Source organism: Microtus ochrogaster, linkage group LG2 (genome assembly GCF_000317375.1).
Source record: "Microtus ochrogaster isolate Prairie Vole_2 linkage group LG2, MicOch1.0, whole genome shotgun sequence".
Classification (NCBI taxonomy): Eukaryota; Metazoa; Chordata; class Mammalia; order Rodentia; family Cricetidae; genus Microtus; species Microtus ochrogaster.
The window spans coordinates 45,131,696-45,153,342 of NC_022028.1; the positions used below are offsets into that span (position 1 = coordinate 45,131,696).

At 51.9% G+C, this 21,647-nt stretch overlaps 2 protein-coding genes across 4 annotated transcripts in view; one reads left to right on the forward strand and one right to left on the reverse strand.

Moving 5' to 3' along the window:
- Nucleotides 1-21,647, reverse strand: part of Rsph14 (radial spoke head 14 homolog) — a 111,243-nt gene that overhangs the window by 28,231 nt on the left and 61,365 nt on the right. For 2 of the 3 annotated variants that reach the window (XM_013351225.2, XM_005360181.3), the window contains exons 5-7: nucleotides 11,007-11,232; nucleotides 9,139-9,275; nucleotides 7,685-7,988 (exon numbers count right to left, since the gene is read on the reverse strand). In XM_013351225.2, the coding sequence (XP_013206679.1) occupies nucleotides 7,747-7,988; nucleotides 9,139-9,275; nucleotides 11,007-11,232 (605 nt within the window). In that variant the 3' untranslated portion in view covers nucleotides 7,685-7,746. Of the gene's footprint in view, nucleotides 1-7,684; nucleotides 7,989-9,138; nucleotides 9,276-11,006; nucleotides 11,233-21,647 lie in introns of those variants that run through there. The other variant, XM_026785387.1, reaches the window with a different exon arrangement.
- The window catches only part of Gnaz (G protein subunit alpha z), a 50,425-nt gene continuing 45,829 nt past the window's right edge, over nucleotides 17,052-21,647 (forward strand). Inside the window, exon 1 of the mRNA XM_005360180.2 lies at nucleotides 17,052-17,269. The gene's annotated coding sequence lies outside the window, so the exon portion shown is untranslated. The remainder of the gene's footprint in view (nucleotides 17,270-21,647) is intronic.

Genomic DNA, 21,647 nt, shown 5'->3' on the forward strand with positions numbered 1-21,647 from the left:
ATAGTAGCAAGGAGATGAAACCAGCCTCGATGTCCGCCAACAGAGGGATGAATGGATAATGAAAATTCAGTAATATATACACAATAGGGTTTATTCGACACTAAATAAAAATGAAATTTGCCAGAAAATAGATAAATCTGAAAAGTATGACATTAAACCGGATAACCCAGACTCAGACAAATATTGCATATTTTCTAACAGGTGCCGAGCTTAGCGTGTGTGTGTGTGTGTGTGTGTGTGTGTGTGTGTGTGTGTGTGTGTAAATGGGTAGATATGGTAGGAGTGGGGGTAATGCAGGGGTCCAAACCAGACCCTCCACAGAAGGCGGTGGGAGACAGGGACGAGTGGGCAGACAGAGGGGGAATGAGCAATCTCACTTAAGGGGGCATACCATCAAAGTAGGTCTCAAGAACTAACTTTCAATCCCAACAAAAAGTAACATTTTGTCCCTGAGACCTGGGGCATCCAGAGGGCCAGCGAACCTGTCTTAGCAGGCGGGGTCAGAAAAGGAGTATGTGAGGTCACGGGGCCAGGGACTAGAGTGACCTGGGCCTCTCACCAGCCCTGACGCAAATGCCGGATAAAGGCTGTAATGGGATTACTCTTGATCCTGGGGCATAGTTGGGGAGAGTCTGTGGATCTGAAGGAGGGAAAGAAGGAGACGGAAAGAGACTCTAGGGGAGGTGGAGTTCTGGGGTCCTGTACTGACTAGTTTTATGTCAACTTGACACAAGCTGGAGCCGTTGGGCAGTAGGCAAGTCTGTAGGGCATTTTCTTGCTGATTAATGGGGAAAGGGCCCAGCCCACTGTGGGTGGTGTCCCTCCTGACCTAGTGGTTCTGGATCCTGTTAAAAAGGATGTCAAGCAAGCCATGAGGAGCAGGTCAATAAGCAGCACCCATCCACAGCCTCTGTATCAGCTCCTGCCTCCAGATCCCTGCCCTGCTTGAGTTCCTGCCCTGACTTCCTTCAGTAATGGACTACAGTGTGACAATACAAGCAAATAAACCCCTTCCTCCCCAACTTGCTTTTGCCCATGGTGTTTCATCCCAGCAGTAGCAACCCTGACTAATACAGGTCCCTTCCACTCTAAATTCTAGGTCTAAAGAGGCCTGTGGCAGCCTCTCAAGACCTCCAGATCCACCTGGTAGGAATGGCCTGTGGATTTCTGTGGAGTGAGAGTTACCTGTCCTGGGGTTGAACGACCCAACATCCTCCACTATTAGCTCTTCTCCGAGTGGATAAAACTGGACCTCTTTGTGTCCACAATGTGCCAGGCATTGTCAAAATGATGTAGAATCAGGATAATTACTAGCTGAGTTTTAGAGCTAGGGACGTAGGAGCAATTAATATTCAGGTAGCCAATGAGAGGTCTGTGATGAACATTGCCCCAAAAACGTGCGCTTTCAGCCCCTGAGACAGCCAGACACTCACCAAACAGCTCATTGTTACGTGCCTTGGGCTGAGGTTGAATTTCTAGTTGACTTGCCTGCACGTCTCCCGTGCCTCTCCCTGAAGCCCGTGTGCTCCTGGGCACTGTGTGATGGAGTAATACCATGGTGATCAGGACTCTCAGCCACAGTATGAGGTAACCATGTCACTGACTGGTCTTTCACCTTGTAATGGAGACCACTTTATCTCTGACTGACAGTTCCACTGTCCCCGAGCTTCTCCAGCCCCAGCTGCAGAGACAGGAAAAAGGCAGGCGACATGGGAGACTCAGAGGCTGTTCAATGATGAGACATCGGATGTCACAACACAATTATTGTAATCCAGCTCTGACTGAAATGGAGCCGTTCTTTATCCAGGTGTGTCTGGGAGGTTACAGCCTAAGCAGTGGCTGGACCCAGAATAGTGGGATAGAGCTTAACAGATCAGGTACTGATCCTGGCCATCACAGGCTCCGAGGGGCCAGTCAGAAAGATAGAGGTTAGCGGGATGTCATGAAAGACATAGCGGGGGTGACGTATTGGAGTGCGGTCACTGCCGGAAGGATCCTCTGTGTTCATGGTTGACTGTTGGCCTTGTCTACTGTGCCCGTCACAGGCTAGCTGGACTGAGGACTTGGGGACAGGGAAAACGGCTGCCCTTCCTAGACTCCCTCCTTGTGACGGGGATGGAGTGTTTCCTCCAAGGACACCCAACAATATGGGGCCAAGGACCAGGCTGATGAAAACACTCCTGTGTGTCGTGCGAGTGCCACCAGCTGCGGACTATGCATGCGCAGGGGACAGAGCAAAGTCCATTCAGGATTAAGGAGACTATGCAAATGAGAACATCTGTTCCTCTCCAATATGAGTCATTCTCTCCAAATGGCTCGACTTCATAAGCAGCGACTTTCGCTTTAAATTTAATTTTGGCTTCTTATCCCTGATATGTTTGGCACTTTTTTTTTTTGCTTTTGTTTACCAGACTATCAGGATTTCTTTCCTACACCCACCTTCTGCGGCTTTATTGTCTCATCCTTGAAGGTAGCCCTGTTGTCAAAGCTGTCTGTCATAAGCCCAGCCCCGCCCCTGCCAGGTGGAGGTGCCTAGGGGCCCTGACTCGCAGGTGCTGAGCCTGGTGCTGATGACCATTCAGATCAGGGGCAGCAGCTGCCACCTGGGTGAAAATTTCATCTCTTGCCGGGCCCCGAGGTGAGGCTGAGAGTATAGTTGAATTGGCCTTCCCCGGGCTATTCACAACTGACTAGCGTCTCCTTCACTGATTTCTGGAGGGCGGGAAGAAAGGAAACTCTCTCTGTGAACTCTCTCCCGTCTCACGTGAAGCCAGCCATCAGGGATAGGCACTCCTGGGCTGGCTCTACGGGGACCAGCTAACCTCTCCTTCCTTTCTCCTTCTTCCTTTTTAGGCCAAAACAAATGACACAATCCTTAAGAAAGCATCTTGGGGGAAAGCCCACCCAGCATCATGCAAATCAAAACACGGTCGAGGAGCCAGTCCCTCCTTCTTTCCTTAAATCTCCAGCTGATAGTTCTGGGTAGTTACTGTGTTCCCCCCCACACACTATGTTGTACCCTCACAGAAATAGCTACAAACAGAGCATATAGGAATCTAAGCTCTGGGGCCTTATAGCCTATGCAGAGAGGAGACAACAATCGTGGCTATAGCTTCTATTGCATATGCTGTCAGCATGTCCGTCCTAGGCACCTTTTCCCTTTCAAGACATAGAACAACCGCCTTGCAGAAGATCTACTTAACTGCATATGGAAGGGAAGTCAATGAGGCTCCAGCAAAGGAGCCTAGTCATCTGGAGGCAGGCAGAAGCCCACAGGTTTGCACACTAGGAATCCTGCACACCACAGGAATGCCCAGCACGGTTTCCCACCTAGATCCAGAGTCCCAGAAGGTTGATAAGGGACAGTGGAAGGCTCGAGGCCAGAATGAAAGGCATATGTGAGGACACCCAAAGACAATGGGCGGTAGAGATTTAACCCAGCCAGAGGTCTTGTATGCTTTGGAATCCTAAATCCTCTAGAGTTAGACGTGATAAGATCCTATCTGCTGGTTGCTGCTAGGGAGATGAAAGAGAAGCAGGAACGCCCTCTGGGAGACTAGAAAGGAGGCAAAGAGAACTTTGGAGTGGAGGGGGTCTCAGTTACCTTCCACGTTGCTGGGATAAGATGCCCAATAAAAACAGCTTCAGGAAAAGTCTATTTGGGCTTGCAATTCAAGGTTACAGCTTCATTACAGCCTGAAAGCCGGGGTGAAAATAGCGTGTGGATAGCTGATCACACTGCATCCACAGTCAAGAAGCAGAGTGACCAATGTCCACCGTCAGCCAGGTTTCTCCTTTTATTCAACTCGGGACCCCAGCTCAGGAAATGGTACCAAACACTCTTTGAAAGTGGCTCTATCCAACTCAGTTAACCAATCTCGATAGTCCCTCACAGGCATGCCCAGAAGTTGACCTACTCTAGATGGTCCGTCATAGGTGTGCCTGGAGGATTCCTCCTAGGTGTTTCTAGACCCCAGACAGCATCGAGTCCCTGATCTACAAATATGGAATGTCCTTCCATTTATTTAGGTGTTTAAGGTCTTTTAAACTACACTTAATTTTCAGTGCCTATGTCTTGTATTTCTTTTATTGGGCTTTCTTCTAGGGTTTCAATTGCTATGATAAAAACACCATGACAAAAGCAGTTTGGGAGGGAAAGGGTTTATTTCAGTTTGCAGCTTGTAGTTCCGATCCAGAGGGAAAAATGGCAGGAACTCAGAGCTGGAACCTGAAGGCAGGAATTGACTCAGAGGCCATAGAAGAACGCAGCTTACTTCTTATGACTTACTTAGCCTGATTTCTGATGTCATCCAGGACCACCGGCCTCAGGGTAGAATTGCTCCCTGTAGCTGGATCCTCCCACATCAACCAATTAAAAAAAAAAAAAAAGTCCTTCCCGTGGATCAATCTGGGGAGGGCATTTTCTTAATTGTGGTTCATCTTTCCAGATGACTCTAACTTGTGTCAAAAAAAAAAAAGAAGTCTAGCCTGCACATATCTTATTCTAACTTATTTTATTCTTTGATGCTTCTGTAAGTAAACATTTCTTAGTTTCATTGTTCTATTCATAGTCAATGTACAGAAGTATAATTAATTGTATACTGATGCCACCCACGAAGATGAACTTGTTAGTTCTAATAATTTTAAAGTGTTTTTCTTATAGTTATGGTATAATTGATGAATAAAAATAGTTTGCTCATTTAAAAAAAAGTCTGGATGCTCCCTCCCCCCCCCTTTTTTTTTTCTTGCTTATATACCCTGACTAGAACCTCCAGGACAACACTGAACCAAAGTGGCCAAAACAGATGTTCTTGTCTTGTTCCTTATCTCAAGAAATAATTAATATAATCATTAATGTGATGCCAACTTGAACTTTTGCAGGTGTTCTTTATTATGTAGAGGAGATTTTCCTCTGTTCCGAGATTCCTAAGTTAGGGATCCTAACAGTTTTTGTTTTGTTTTAAACCCACAGATAGATGTTGGATTTTGTGGAATGATCTTTCTGACTCTTGTACCTGGATGGGTTTTTTTCATGTCCTTTCCTGGGATATTTAAATCCCCGCTGGTCCTGATGTGTAACACTTTTACTATGTTGCTACATGTGTCCACTAATTGCTTGCTGGCCTTTGTCTCTATTCAGAAGGCAAGTCAGTCCTTGTTGTAATCTCCCTGTGGTGTAAGGACAACATGAGCAAGCATCGTCACAGGAGTTAAAAAATGCTCCTTCCAACAGGTGGGCAGGAAGACAGGAGGGGGCACACAGGCAGGAAGACGATGAATAGGTGCGTTGGTCGAGAAAGGGGAGAGACAGAGAGGCAAGTGATTCCTGCGCTGGGCAGAGATGTGGAGCAGAAGATGGAAGCACGATAAGGAACAGGCTGACGTGGGTGCCTGCGGCCATGTGAAGTTCTGGCCTGTGCTGCTGTTGAGGACCATGTCTGGTTCTGTGGCCAGAGTCTATGATGATGTCCAGGGCCCGTGTTACCACCCAAGGCCAGATGGATGTCCACGGTCTAGGTCCCCACCTGAGGCCATGTTGATGTCTAAAAGCCATGCTGCTGCCAGGGGCCATACTGATCTGAGGGTCTGGGCTGCCACCCGAGGCCATGGTGATGTCTGGACTTCGACTGTTGCTGAGGACCACTTCTGGGTCGATGGTCCTGCTGCATCTAGGATCTGTGTCCACGTCCGCAGCCCTTGTTACCACCAGGGGCCATGGGAGAGCTGGCCTGAGCACTGGAGAACTGGCCCTACCCCTCACTGGTTACCTCAGCAGGAGAGCTGCACCCCTCCTAGGAGAACTGGACCCAATGGCACAGGTGCAGGAGAGCCAGCCCTGAACTTTTCCCGGGGGGTGGGGGCAGGCGGAGAGCTGGCCCTGAACTTCGCCTGGAGGAGGAGGGAAGGGAGGCAGTCCCAGTGAAGGCCAGATATGACCAACTCAGCTGCCGTCCATGGCTTTGAGTTGTCCCAGCCCAACATCTACCCCACCTATGACCTGCTGGAGCGTGGGAAAGAACTGGTCCTGAGAACCAGAGCTGTAGGACCTCCATGACTCAGGGCAACAGCACAAGTTTCGGGAGAAGGTCCAGAAGCCAGAGAGGCCTTGGACCAAATCGACAACTCCGCTGCAATGAACATTTGCAAGTAAAACTGTTTGGGCGAAAGGTTATCCTGTGTGACACACCGCAGTTCCCAGGGCCGCCACAACAAAAGAAAATATGATGGAGAGGCGGCAAAGATGGAGGAACAAAATGTCTTTTCCTTTTGGGGGATGGGGAGGCTACAAGGGTGCAGGTAGGACATGGACCGGAAAATGGGTGGGATTGGGGTACACAATGTCAAGTTCCCAAAGAATAATTTTTTTTAAAAACAATTACGTTAAAAAAATGCTCCTTCCTTTTCTATTTTTTGAAACATTTTCTGAAGAACTGGTGTTCATCGTTGCCTGGAGACATTTAAGGGTCTTTTTTCTGTTTAGACCATAAAGGGCCAACCCTTAAAACAGACTGGGGCTAGAGACACTGTTTTGGGCAGAGAAAACAGAAAGTCACACCCAGCTAGAAAGGGATGGTTGAGAAGGGCCCACAGTGACATAGGTGGGGTTATGGGGGCGGGGATGGTCTACACCTGAACCAACCTGTGGGACCAAGTCCACAAAAGAGGGTTCCAGGATAGAGATCGAACGCACAGGGTCCTGGTAGCAGGGAGGGTGTTGCTGGCCTTGGCTGGACCCCGTGGCAGGAGCAGGGTCAGCTTGCCCTGCAGGATCAGAACGTGAGACTGTGGAGGGCCTAGGGCCCCCTCCCCTCTCCTGAGGGAGATTAGTTTCCTTTGGTGCAGTCTGGTTTTGAAAATAGGACGGCACCTGAAATGCCACTTGGGTCCGGCAGCCAGTCCCCTTCGGCACAAAACGGACGACTTAAGTTGATCCTTTAATTCCAGGATACACACGTCTCTGTGTTTCTCTTGATAACCAGGAGGGTCCCTGAGGCTCCTTGAAAGGACAGTGGGGGGAAGAAAGGCTGACTCGGGTTCTTGGGGTTCTGGTTTTGATAATATTTATTCTCGGCAGTCCTCTCCAAATCCCTTCTCACTGGCGAGGTAGGAGCTGTAACAGGCTCTTGGGCAAAGACGAGGGTCCAGTTTAACCAGCTCAGTCGCAGACCGCAGACTCAGCCATGAAATCCTGCTCTGTGCCTGTCGCTCCTCCAACAGAGGCTGGACGCACGAGTTCGTTTGTAAGCCAGGGCATCCACAAACTGACCGTTCACGCACGACTAGATGAGCATATATTAATGGGGTACCTTGGTCTGTCTATATTGAAAAGCATAGTGGAAGTGCTTAGCAAAGCCATGCTGAGCTGTACCCCCAAGGTCCTGATCAGTCAAATGTATACAAAGTTTGGCTGGTTCCTGGTCCAACTGTATACCCTCTAACCCCCAATCCAACTCCCAGCCTCTCACCCCTATCCCTGGAGGACTCTGTTCTGATATCTGCCTTCTATAAGGACTTTGGATCCAAGCAGAAAATATTTGTATTGGGGCTACCTCCTCCTACTTGACACCATGGGATGGCCCTGCGCATCCCAGAACCAGTCCCTTTTGGGTCTAGTGTTTCTTCTTCGGCAGCAGAGAGTTGTGACATTGCTCCAGGAGCATAAAATGACATTGGAAATCCAGCGTAAAAGATTCAAGTCATTTATTCAGGCCTAGAAACGCCTATCAGGTTTGGCCCATAAGGAAATCATGGCTTCCACTCAATCACTTTGATGGCTATTTGGGCTGCTCGTTGTATGGCCTCATTTCTATGCATCTGGAGGAGACGGAAGGTGGGCACATGGGACTGTAATAACATGCGGCCCTCGGGGGCCTCAGCCAGCATAGTGAGGGCTTTGGTGGCGTTCAGACACACCTTGACCGTGGGCGTGGAACAAAGCAGCTCCAGGAGTGGTTTGATGGCGTCTGCGTCCAGGGCCGCGTATTTCCCTGTAGGCCACAGACACTGAGTTTCCCGATCATCTGCACAAGAGAAGCTATCTCCCCATGTCCTTCTACCTGGGGTACCTTAAGAGCAATACCACCTGTGTCCACCTGCTTCTCCACCCCCCCATCTTTGTCGCACTGTTCCACTGAGTCTAACCTAGGCTATCCTTTTCCTCCTCTGCCTGTTCAGTTCCCTAATGAGCCTAGTTCTATCACCCTACCCCGTCCTGTCCTGCATTCAGCCTCCACAAGACAAAACACATGGTATTGTTAAAGGAAAAGAATCAATCATATGTTCATATGTCAGGCATTTCTTGAGCAACTGTTCTGCACCTGGCACACAACATCCATGGTAGGTCAGAGGTGCAACTTAGTGGTGGGGCCCTCCAGCAGCTCTCAGAGGATGCTGGACACCTGCCCTATGGCCTGTCCCCTGAATGTTGGCTTCTCCACACCTTCCATTATTCTGCCTCTTCAGACAACCGTAAACACCCAAGGCCAAGACCTCTATACCCCATCATCCAGCTCAGGGCCTGACATGGGCTAGGGGCTCAGAGACCTAGCTGGGAAATGGTGATATATCCCTAGGTCCTGGCCTTTGTGTCTCTAGCCATTGGCCAAGGCATGAAGGGTCCCCGGCCTTTCAAGCCCTCCCATATAAGCTTGGGCTGAGGTACCCACAATGTGAAGTGAGGATATATGATTACACACACACACACACACACACACACACACACACAACTGAAAGTAGCAAAATTATTTTTCAAAGAAACACGTAAGGTCAAGGGCTACAGGACCTGTAGACACCAAATTAATCAATCTCATGGTTCAAAGAGACCTGAGTCCGAGACAAGGTCTTTAGGTCAGAGGAATGACTTGCTGTAGGAGTATAGGTTCTAACACGAGCCCACTGCGTCCAGGAAGATGAGAGAGGTCTAAACCTTGGGCCAGACTCCAAAGCTCCTCGGCGATAGGCCAGAGAGTGGATTTTGATGGAGCCTGGGAGGTCTCAGGGGTCAATACTTTGGCCCTTGACATGAGAAAGAAGCGTTTGGAAAGCTCACTGCGGATGCTGACAAGCTAGGGGGCCTTACTCTCCCCTCCTGACCACACCCACCCAGCCTCGGGAATGCAAAGGGCACCCTTGCCTCACCTTCAGTGGTCACAGTCGCATGCATCAGGGCCCCAGCCGCATTAGCCTGTACCTCGTCCTCAGGGTCCGACAGCAGATCCACCAGGATAGGAATGACTTCGTTTTCCCACACCTGGTTCTTGCCCTCCAAAGGGATGCTAAGGCAGAGAGAAGACGAAAGGAGGTGAGGCACGCAGGCTAAGATAGGACTTGTGCCAGGAGCGTGGCTTGCTGTCAGGGAAAGAGATAAAGGGGGGGGGGGGAGTGAGCTTCATTCTAAGCCAGGCGTGTAAGTGAAGACTTTTCTGTGGAAGAGTAAGACCCAAGGGTGTGACCCACAGCAAGGCTATCTATCTGCCTCGCCCTGAGTTGGCTTCTTTACCAGGGAAGCACCAAGCTGCTGCTCCACACATCAGCGAGTAGCTTAGTGCCGAGCAACTGCGGGCACGGGCCTAGACAAGGTAACTCTGGGCTTACTCTCTGTTCCAGCATTGTATGAAGCTGTGGAAATGAAGGTGGTGAGCTTCCCAAGAGTCTCTCAACCATGAGAGGGCCAGCATTTCCTGGCGAGGAAGCCCTCCTCACAGGCTGGTAATGTCCCACGCAGTGCACAAACATCCCAACAAACGGCCTTCAACTTGACCGTTTGCTCACCGTTTCGGCGCTTCTCTGCCTACAGAACTCCCATTTTGTAGAACTCTGGACACCTCAAAGACACAGGTGTTTTATGGCTACGCTGTTAGGAAACAGATCCCCGCAGCCACTTCTCTGTGATACTGCAACACTATTGGCCAGAAGTCTTTATCGACCCCGGGGCAATTTATCAAGGACGAAGAGTCCCGGGTGTACCTGCAGGACTGCCCTGGGCTCATTTACTCAGTGACAGGAGGCAGGTACTAGTCCAGATGCAGCGGTAAAAGCTGAATTTATCTGCCTCAGCACGTAACATTTGGGAGCTTATAATCTAGCCCTTCGTCTACAGCAACAAAGAGAACAAACCCACTGCGTGAGAGACACACATTAGTAAGGGGTGGTAATGAACACAGGCTGATGGGAGAGGTCAGAGGGACGGGGCAGAAGCTGCCCTTTGATGAAGTTCTGTTGTCAGAGCTTCATTGGCTGGGGATGTCTGACCAAAGACCTGACAGCGGGTAAATATGCATAATAGTGAGCATTCCAAACCAGCATCCCAGGGGCTGGGGCAGGCCCACCAGATGTTACCCTGGCCCTCTAGCAGGACTCCCAGATAGAAGGAAAGCCGGGACTTAAGGAATGGCAAGGCCTTCCCTCCCTCTCAAGCTGAGGGCAGATGGGCACAGACAAAGGGGTCTCCAGAAGCACAGGGCTAATTGTGGGGAGGTTCTGTGCTTCCCCCGTTTCCAGGCCAGGATTTAGACTGTGATGCTATGTGACCTCGAGCAAGTGGCTGGACACGTGCTTCTGTTTTCTCCTCTCCAAAGGCAGACATCTCCTTTCTTGGAACTTGTCTAGCCGCCATTGACTTTCTAGGTGGTGCCTGACAGGCTTGCATACGTAATGACCACTGGCTATCTTCATGATCACTGGAGTTTGTCTGCTTGTCTTCCTCATGGTGAAGCTAGGTTTGTCCAGAATGGGAATGCGAGAGAGTTTCCTGGGATATAGGCCAATCTCAGGCATCATGGCCACACTAATGGAAAAGGCACTCTTCTGACCCAGTGTCCTCTTCCCCCGGGGCACAAGGGAGTTAGAGGGAGGATGCCTGGGTGGATGCACTTGGGTTCCCTGGCAGATGCGGCTAGGTGAAGCCCCACTGCTGATCTACAGAGAGGCCAGGAGTAGTTTGCTACTTTGACCCTCAGCAAAGACTCAAGGAAGTGACCACTCTGTCAACACACAACAGACCTCACCTGATTGCAATGAGTGCCCGAGCAGCCTTGCTGCGGATTTGGGGGTTGCCGCTAAGGAGCTTCTCCTTAAAGCAGGGCACAGCTTGGCTTTTTAGAGCCTCAGTGGCATCCTCCTGCAGGCATGGTGCCAGAGTGTCCAAGATGATTTCCTGAATGTGTTCCTCCTCTACCTGCAGCTTCTGTACTAGTGACGGGATCAGGCCACTGTTGACGATGCCCCGGGCACCTGCAGAACAGGAAAGGGCATTCGTTAAAGGGTCCTTTCCCCAGTTGGCCTGCCTAAGTGAGGGGACTGATCCGAGGAGTGGGCAGGAAAGAGTTCATGTGCCTGGAGACGGGAGGCCCTGGAAGTGACCAAAGATGGATGCCTTTGGTTGCCCGTGCACAGAAGCCTGAGAGGCTACAATCTCACTACTGCAGGTCCAAACAATTCTGGGTGTCCCCAAAGCTGGTTATCACCAAGGAGATTAGATGAGGAGAAAGGGTGAATCCAGAATTCAGATGTTTAGTAACTTTATCTAATGGTTTGGGATGTCAGGTACTTCCTCTTGAATGCTGTCCTTTCCCTGGGCCGGGCCAACCGTTCCAGAGCACAGCTTTGTCAGGTTCTACCTGCCCCTTTTTGTGATTTTGATAGGCATATTATCATTGTCCTTGCCTATGAAATTTTTCCAACTATGCCTGTAAAAACTAGAAACCTCATGGAGATCAGCCTTTACTCTTCTTCTCCTCCTCCTCCTCCTCCTCCTCCTCGCTACTTCTACTTCTTCCTCTTACCCTCCTTCCTTCCCTGACTCATCTTCTTACTCTTCCTCCCCTCCGTGCCCCCTTCACTTCGTTTCTTCCTCTTGCATGAAAAATAAAGAAGATGCAGAGGTCATGTACTTGAGTTAATGTTTTACCCTCGGATCCTCGCCTGCCATAGACATCCAGTTCTGAGCCCTGAGGGGGTACTGAGGCTGGTACTCAAGACCCCCGATAGGTTTGGACATAAACTATCTCTAAAGGTTCACAGGTTAAAGACTTGGTCCCCATTAAGTGCCTCGGCTGAGAGGTGATTGGCTCACGATGGCATTTACTTCGGTAACTAGCCTCATCAATGGTCTGAATGAGCTAATAGGAAGTGGGATCTATTAGAAGTAGGTCACTAGGGTTGAGCCTTTGAAAACTATGCCTTGCTCCCAACCACCACCCCTTCCCCTCCTTCCCTCTACCTTTTTCTCTCCCCACCCTTCCCCCTTTTCTCTGTCTCACCTGGCCCCAACCTACCCATAAGGTTGGCAGTGCTGCTCTGCCCCAGGTATTTTAAGACGCTCTGCCATGAAGCCATGTGGACATAGACTGAAACCTAGGAAACCATGAGCCAAAGCAAATCTTCCCTCCTTTACAGTGATTTTCTGTAACTGGAGACTGCGTTTTCGTTTTCTGGCTGCCCAGACCCGAATAATCACACAGAAACTATATTAATTACAAGGGCTCAGGCATATTCCTAGCTAGCTCTTACATCTTAAAGTAACCCATTTCTATTCATCTATGTATTGGCACAAGGCTGTGCTTACCGGTAATGTTCCGGGATCTTTCTCCTTCAGTGGCCACTTAGCTTCTCCTTGACTCCACCTACTCTCTCCCTCTCTCTCTGTTCCGATTTCCTGCCTGGCTTTACTCTGCTAAGCCATTGGCTGAAACATCTTTATTCATCAACCAATAAGAGCAACACATATACAGAAGGACATTCCCACATCAATTTTCTCAAGTTATTTTGTCATAGGTAAAGGGAAACCAACCAAATTCCCTCCAGAGTGGTGGGGAAACACTGGGCTTCCTTTCCCACCCACACCATGCCAAAGCTGCTGGAGCCTGAAACAGAGCCTAAGATAGAAAATTCAGGGTGTAAAACAGTATCTCCTGTCCCCCAAAGATCTGTGTCCCCCATCTGAAAATGGCAGGACTCTGGCCAAGGGGTTTTTGGAATCCCTTGGGCAGGACTGTGCTGGTTTCTATTCTCATTGTTCTGACTGAACACACAAGTGACATGAACCCAGAGGGGACGGTCATTCGTGGCAGGGAAGGCACAGTCACATATGGCTCCGTAGTGGTGGAAGCACAAAGATTGGACCCCTTACCAACTCGTGTGTCTGCAGAACAGAAAGCACACACCGGACAGAAATGGGGGTGGCGGGCTATAAATTTTAAGGCATGCCCCCACTGACCCAATTCTTCCAGCTAGGCTTCACCCCCAAAAGGTTCCAAAATCTCCCTAAAACAGTGTCACTAGCTGGGAACTGAATGCTCAGTGCATGAACCCGTGGGGATGGGGCATCTTATAACGAAACCATGGGGCACAGATGCTAGCGGCACAGTGGGAGGGCACCCCAATAAGAGGGACCTACCCCTCTCCTTCTGGAGAATCCAGAACCAGGCACAGACAGCACCCGGAGAGCCCTGGGCTGTCAGAGCAGCCTTCCCAATTCACAGCAATGAGAAGGGAACAAAAGGGAGCTCTCTTCCCTGCCACACAAGGGCCACCTGTGACTACCGCCTGGCAGTCAGTCACACTGCCAAGCCTCTTCAGCAGCCCACTGTGCCCACTACAAAGCCTCCCGTTGCCCCTGAGGAGGTGGCCACCAGCAAACATCTCTCTTTTGGTCTCCGCGGTTAAACCCTCTAATTTACTCTAGAGAGGCAAATGAACAGGTTAATTAGCCTGAAGGTCTCTCAGTGCCAATTAGCACCAGGGAACTTCCTCTTTGTGGGCATCACCCCAGCTTTCCTTCCCAGGTCCCCCGAGGATGTCAGATGGCAGGTGACTGTGGCGATGGGGCGGAGAGGTGGGGCAGGGATCTCAGCAGCTCTCTCTGCTCCTCAGGTTCCCTGGTGCTCTTAGCCCGCTTCTCCCTGGGGTGCCCGAGTGTAACAACTAGCTCTGCCCATTCGTGCTGGAAGATCTCAGGACAGCTCAGGGAAGCCAATTTCCTCTTTCTGCTTCAAGTGAACTGTGAACTGGGGGGGGGGGAGGTATCTTTTTTGTTTGTGCTTTATTTCCCATCCAGACTTCCATAGCCTAGATTTGATGCCTAGATGTGTCTTTTCCCAGCTGTGTAACTTGAACCTATTACCTAATCTCTGAGCCTGGTTTCTTCAGCACTGAAACGGACCCCAGTGTTCAACGCCAGTAGAAGCTGTGCATTCTCTAACAGGGACTTGATTCTACCCTGACTTAGATCTGTGTCTAAGCTTCTCTGGAAACCCGGGGTGTTGGGGAGGGGAGACTGGTGTCCCTGCTCCCTGAATTGAGACAGACACAGGCTAGGGGAAGGATAACGGGAGGTGAAGTCAGAAAAGTTATAATATTAGAGGCACTCTCCTTGCCTCTGTCTAGCTACCCCCCCCCTTGGTAAGGAACTGAGATCCAGACTTGCCAGCCGAGGGCAAAGTCAGGACCCTCAGGAGCTCAGATTTTGTTCCCCAGGCATCTGTCTCCAGATAGCATTCCTAGGAATACTAACTAAACCCCAGGACCAAGATTCATTTTGAGACCAAGGGAGGCAATCAAAAACAAACTCTGTGCCGGGTGTGTCTTTTCTGTTCATTTACATTGCTTCTCTTCGGCTAAAAGATGAGTGGCAGGCCTGGCTAGCTCTGACTGACCTAGGTGTCATCCACAATGTTAAAGAGGAGGATGGAAAACCTGAGAAACAGGGAAACATACCGCAGAAACCCACCCGGCTGCCACCGCAGGAGAATCAGTGAGTCTTGGAGGCAAAGAAAGGCAAAGCAAGAAAGGAGCCTGCCAGAAGCGGTGCCATCTCTAAAGGCCAGGCCCTGGGTGGCTGGAAAACCAGAGAGGTGCAGGATACCCCAGCCCACACCAGGGTATCGGGAAGGCTGGTGGAGAGCCAGCTGGGGGCGGGGGCAAGCAAGTCATTAGGGAACAGGTGTCCCTGTGATTCCACAGAAGCAACAGACTCTGTCCTGCAGTAGGCCTTGGAGACTGACTTCTCAGCTTGTTCTTATTTTCTCTAGCTGGACTACTCCATATTTTCATTATCTGATTATTCACTGCAACACAGCTCGCCCTGTCTGTGAGTCCACGCCTAGCTCAGATAATACGATACTTACTTCTCACTTTCTTGGGTGGGAAAAGCCAGTCTTAAATTTCTCTGTTGGTCCTCAATCACACCTCTAGCTAGCTGTGACTCCCCCTAGTATCCTTGCATGTCTGGTAGGCGCTCGTGTGGACAAGCTGGCCTTTCCGAGGTTCTCCACAGACCTCACATCCCTTCGTGCCCACCAGGGAACCCACTTCCCTCTCATGCCTCGCCATCCCTGCTCTTGCCCTCGCTCCAGCCCAAGCATCTTTATAAAGCCAGTCCACTGTTGGGTTGCTCTCCCTGCCCTGTGCCCCCAAAGTCTCCACTGGATGGCTACAACTGCAATACTAGAAGGATGAATGGACATGCTGCCTTTCTACCCCCCCCTCCAGGGTTTTCTAAAAGGGTGCAGAGCTATATTCTAGAAGTATGCACCACATGGAGACCACCGGTAAAAGACCAGGTGAGCACACCGGGCCACCAGGAAAAGACAAGGGGAGACCAAAGTCTCTCACTTGGAGGTAGTTGCCAGAACCAGGTCCAGAAGGCAGCAATCAGCCCTGGTAGGCACTTCAGGGGCTAGCCTCTGCTCCCCTGCCTAGAATGCTGTAGGGAGTGATTAATTATTGCATTGGTTTTACCCTGTGCAACGGGCTGAAGTCTGACCCCTGAACCTGTTGTGCGAACTGCCTCTGCCGAGCCCTGGTCCTTTCTTTCCTACACACGTTAACCCTCTGAGGAGTGTATGGTACCCTCTTTGATAGATTAGGTAACTGACTCTCAGCCAGGTCCCAGTGACAGAAGGCTGGCCCCGCAGCCTGATGACGTGGTAGACATGTTCTTCATCCATCAGCTTCATTTCTTTAGTCCTCATTGGTCAGGCATTGTAGTATGTCTAGGTTAGCCTCAGCAGTGCCCATAACCAGTAACCTGTTCATTCCCTAAAACTTTAGGCAGCACTTTTCACAGGTGGACTGCCCCACCCGCACCCCCGGATATGCAGGAAAATTTAATAGCAGAAGAACCATTCCCAGGGAGACGGTGGGATGGTGTCTTCATTCCAAAGAATCCGACTGGCGGGTATCAACATGTGGCCATGGCTCCCCACCTCACCCTGGGCTCTAAGACACATAGTATGTTCAGGGTGACAAGGATGGAAAAGACAGAGGGGCACTAATCTGGTGCCCCCCCCCCGGTCTGAGCCTTTCTTATACTGGAATGAGGTGCCCCCAGCCAAGACCCACACACATGAGCTTCTCCTATTAGCGGAATCTCACAGCCTGCTGCACTTAGGTGCATTGTCAAGGGTCCGAGGTCTCTAGGGGAGTCTCCAAAGCGGGCAGGGACTTCACTAATCTGGTTCCCTTGGGTTTCTCTCTGGTGGGGTGGGAGGGTCTCCTAAAAGTGTCCCTAGTGTGGCAAAGGAGAGCAGAAGAGATGACAAATGACATGTTCCGCGAATCTCGCCAGCTTAGCCAGCCCATCAGCGTTTTCAAGCTCCCTAAAGGATTGTTGAGACGATCCAAGGAAGCCAGGACCGACAACACTTCGCAAAGAGACGGGTGGGAGAGTAGGTTGCCGGGGCTGAGTTCGAACACCATTGAGGTAGAGACTAAGGAAGAGCAACCAGGGTTCAAGGAACCAGGGCAACGATGCTCTCTGGGTGGGTTTCCCAAGATGCTAGAAGTGGCTTCGGCGAGGCTAAGCGCAGTGCAGTGCTACACTCTCCGGAGCCAGCAGCGCGTGCGGTACGGCGGCGCGCACACAGCCGCGGCCCCGCCCCGTCTGTCGTTATTGGACTATTTGTACGTCCGTCGGTCACTATTAACCAATGGAAAATTAGCTGGAGCTAGTGGTCTGGCGACAGCGCGTGGTGCGGGGCAGACGAGCGGCAGACCCCGCCTGCGGTTGGCCTGGCAACGGGCTGCGCTCGCGACTCCGCCCCCTGCCGGCGGCGGCGCGGTGCGGAGCGGGTGGACCCGCTTGCGGGCGGCGCGGGAGGGCGGAGGAGGGAGCCAGGGCGGTGGAGCGTGTGTGCCACCCGCGGACCGGTCACGTCCTCGCGCGGGCGCCGGCACCCGCGTCGTGCAGAACCAGGGCGCCACAGCCCCACTCTCGCGGCCCCGCCCCGCCGGGTGCAGCTCGACCGACGCACGAAGCCGCGCCCGGGAGGTGAGTGAGTGAGCGCACCAGCGGCCCCGGCGCGCACGGTGAACCCTGGGCTGGGGGCGCGGCTGGGGCTCACCCCACCCCCACCCGGAACCGAGCTTGTGGCCTTTGTGCTGGGGGACCCGAGATCTATAGGGCTAGGGGTGCAGAGACAGGGATGCCCCGCCGGGTTGGAGAGCCGCGAGGGTGGGGTTGTCTGCGAGGTGGGCAGGGGTGGCCACGGCCCAGACAGGTGCCTGGGAGGGAGGCACGGCGGCCCAGTAACCTTTAGATGGGCTGACCGCCGCCTGACGAGATTGGGCAGGGGGCGCCGAGGATGGTGTGGGGCCACTGCAAGCCCTGAGCAGCTGCGGGTGCGGAGCCCAGGCGGGCGACCTGCGGGAGCGACGCCAGGCGGGGGTCTCTCTCTGGGGGCCAGGGGTGCAGGCAGCCGCAGGTGTCAGGAGCTCCGGCGTTTGGCCTTGATAGAAAGGGAAGAGAGGGCCCTGAGGCCCGGGTACAACAGCTCGCTCTTCTCGGTCATCGCTCTTGCAATGGAGCAGGTTCCTTGGAGGCATTTGGAGCCAGAGATGAGTATCGACCTGCTGCGATTGTAATGTGTTCCTGGCTCAATATTTTTTCCCTTAAAAGGCGGTGGGGTGTTTGGGGAAGGGTGTGAGGGCCTCTGCTGGGGATCCTGCGGTGGATATATGGGGGCTCTGCCTTTAGGGAGGTGCTGAGCCTGTCTGGATGAGGATGGCAGGAATCTGCCTAGGCCGGGAATTGGGGATCCTGTTACAGAGAGGAGGATGGGAAAGCGGTGCCAAGTGAGACCAGGGTTCCCTGGAGTCTGAGTCTCAGGGTGGAGGGACCAGCCTGGTAACCGAGGTCGCCTTGTCTGGGGAGGGGTTTGGGGCAAGACACCTGAGCCCTGACAGACTCTTTTTCTGCCCAAGTGGTTTTCCCTGCACTAGGAATCATCTAGTTCTGCTAACCTGGCCCTGGACTAGAGGAAGCTGCTTGGCCAGATTCAATTAAGCAAACATTTACTGAGTGCTGGCTCCCCCAGGGCCCGGTGCTGAGGTGGAAGGGTGGGAGTGGACTGGGCCTGCCCTCCCAGGACTGATTCGCCTTCCTATGGGAGAAATATGGCTGTGCTGTGATAACTAGGCCCTCGGTGTGGTACAGGGGGCTTGGGAGGGGCCTGAGAGAGATTCCCCTAAGCTTAGGTCAGACCTGCCTGTGGGCAATGTGACATTTGAACTGGAGCTTGAAGGACACGGGCACAGTCAGAATGAGCAATGTGGGCAGAGGGGAGAGAATGAACGGAGAGTTGGTTGCTGAGGCTGCCGGGTTGGGTGGGAGCCCAGGGTGTGAGGCGGGGAGAGTCAGAGGTGTGAGGGAGAGGTGGGTAAAAGGCCAGAGACGCACGTGAAGGGAAGTGGACAGAGACGCCATGGCCACACACCGTTGTCAGGCTGTCTCAGTGGAGCCTACAGCCTCCGGGTCTCTACAAGGGAATGGCTCTCTGACCACCCCCTGGACCTGAGTTGTGTTACAGAAAGAACTTCAGAGAGCAGAGAGGGCTCCTGGCCACCCGGGTCTGCCCTAACAACGCACCTTGTCTCTGGTAGAGCCAGGGCTCTGGGTAACCAACCCACCCAGCCCCCCTCTTAGCCAAGATGAAGTCACCTGTCTGGAGTTGGGGAGGATGAAAAGCAATGGTACAGTACGGACCATTGAGGGACCCAGGAAGCTACAGAGGGGCCCCCTTCCGTTTGCCTTCCCCTCTAGACGGGAAGAGATGCCGGCATTCGCTATGGAATTCTTCCCGGGTACTCCTCTACCAGACGCTTTTCTGTGAGGCTGGTTGTGAGTAGACACGGTTCTTCCCCCTTAGGAGGCCGATGGCATCACCTTCTGCCCTAGATCTGCTCTCTTGTTCCCAGAGATGTTTTTTTTGGTTTGGTTTTCTATCTGAAAGACCTTGTTCTTACTCATCTTGGTAGTGTGCCCACCATGAAAGATACACACACACACACACACACACACACACACACACACACACACACACGGGGTGTTGGCTGAGGCTCAGGGTGCCGCAGCAAGAACACAGCCTGCCTGCCCTCATGGAGTACATGATCTGTCCCTCCTGCCCTGACCCATTCCAGGAACCTGCTATGGAACTCAGGGTTTGAAGCATAGAGAATAGATTCTTTCTTCTGTTTCCAACCTCCTAGACCTTTTGGCCTCTACAGATTTTTTTAAAAAGAAGAAGGAAAAAAGAAAGAAAAGAAAAGAGTCTCAGTCTGCCCCTCAGGAGATCCTATGGAGAGTCCAGCAGTTCTGGGTGGCCGGACACAGACATCACTGCCAGGAGGCCCCTGCACGGAGGCTGCTGGGAGAGGGTGTCTTCTTGCAGATAGTTTGAGAATGTCTCCTCAGTCTAGCTACTCAGTAGTGTGGTATGTGAACCTGGATGACAGTGTGCTTGTATGCGTGCATGTGTGCACGCAGGCAGACGTCTGTGCTTCCTCTCTTGGAGGCAAGGACAGAGCATGCCTTTGCCACTTCAAGACCAAAAGTGCTGGGTATCTGCAGAGGTGAGTTAGCTGCTGCTGACTGTGGCTTTGCTCGTGGAAACTCTGGAGGAAGCAGATAGCCCACTGGTCTCCCAAAGCCCCTAGGAAGGAAACCTAGGGTGTCCGAGCCTGGGGCAGCCTGTGAGGAACATGATTTGAAAAAAAGAAAAAGTGTTCCAGACAGACTCCAAAAGTTCAAACGTTTGCTCCAGGCAGGCAGGGGCCACGCTGTACTCTATGTAGCCTAAGGAGGGCCCAGGAGCACCAAGGCTTTCAATGACTGAGAGCCATTAAACAAGAACTCCGCTGTAGGCTTCAGAAGCCATGGAGACAGACAGGCCCTGGTCCTGTTGCCTATAGTTCAGACCCATCTCCCCTGAGCCTTCTCGTCCTCATCGGTAAAGACCTGACAGTGCTGTCCGTGGTCCCCACATCAAACGTCCATTTTAATATATCCACACTGGAGGAGAAGCGCAAGAGAAGAGGCAAGATGGTGGCGAGTTTGAGGCCAGCCTTGGCTATATAGCAAGACCTTGTCTCAGAAGTTCAAAGTTCAAAGCTGGGGGAAGATGGCTCAGTCAGTGAAGCCCTTGCCACTCAAGCATGAGGGCCAGAGTTCCATCCCCAGGACCCACATAACAAAACCACGTGGCGAGGTGCATCCTTCTAATTCCAGGGTTGGGCATGAGGACTAGAAACAGGCAAGTCCCTGGGGCTAGCTAGCCAGCCAGTGTAGCCTAACCAGGCAAAACCCAAGCCCATGAGAGACCTTCTCAAAAAACAGGGTGTACAACACCCAGAGAGATGCCCTCCACATGTATGTATGTGTACATGTACGTGTACGTGTGTGTATGCACGCCATACATAAACATGTTCATATGTACACGTGAAAGAAAAGAACAGGTGGCCGGAACCCAATGCAAGCATATGGGTAGGGTCTTAAAACTGGGCCGGGTAAGGCTCACACTCCAGTGAGTCCAAGGACCAGATTAGGGTAGAACAGAGGAAGATCTGGAACAGTTGCAGTGTTTAAAGCTGCTCTGCTCTGCTGCGTGTATAGCTCTAAGCGGGAGAGAATCTTCAAACGGGGAAGCCCTTGGTCCCATCCCCACTACCGAAGAGCGATTCTCTTAAGTAGAAGAAAAGTAGATGTACAACAGGGCTGGGATGAGACCCTGAGGCCACTGGGGGCGACGCAGTATCTCAGGCGAGGGACTGGAGAAGGGTGTGAGTCAGGAGCTCTGGGGTTTTATCTGAGCCACTAGAAGGATCCCGCTGGCCCGGCTAAGGAAGGAGGCTCACCAAGACCCCTGCAAGAGGAAGAGACCTGGGAATCTGATGAGACTCGGGGGGCAGGTATTGACCAGGTCGTGGTCAGAGCTAGAGTCGGTGGAGTCCTTGGCATCGAAGTGTCCAGGAAGCTGTGGGCCGGTGAGGTCGCTGAAGACCCAAGGTGGATCGGACCCGAGAGGATAAGGGTGAGGCGGGAGAATTGACAAACTGGTTAGGTGGGAACACCCTTGGGATGGTCCTTCAGGAGACTGAAGAAGGCATTCCAGGATATGGGGTAGGGGGTGTAGGCAGAGACCACTTGTTCGTTTCCCAGCCGTCCAGACCCGAAATAATCACACAGAAACTATATTAATTGCAGTACTGTTTGGCCACTAGCTTAAGCGTATTTCTAGCTAACTTTTATATCTTAAATTAACTCATTTCCATTATTTTATATTTTACCACGAGAGTCATGGTTTACCTTTGCGGCAGCTACATGGTTTCTCCCTTGACTCCATCTACTCTCTAGATAGATAGATAGATAGATA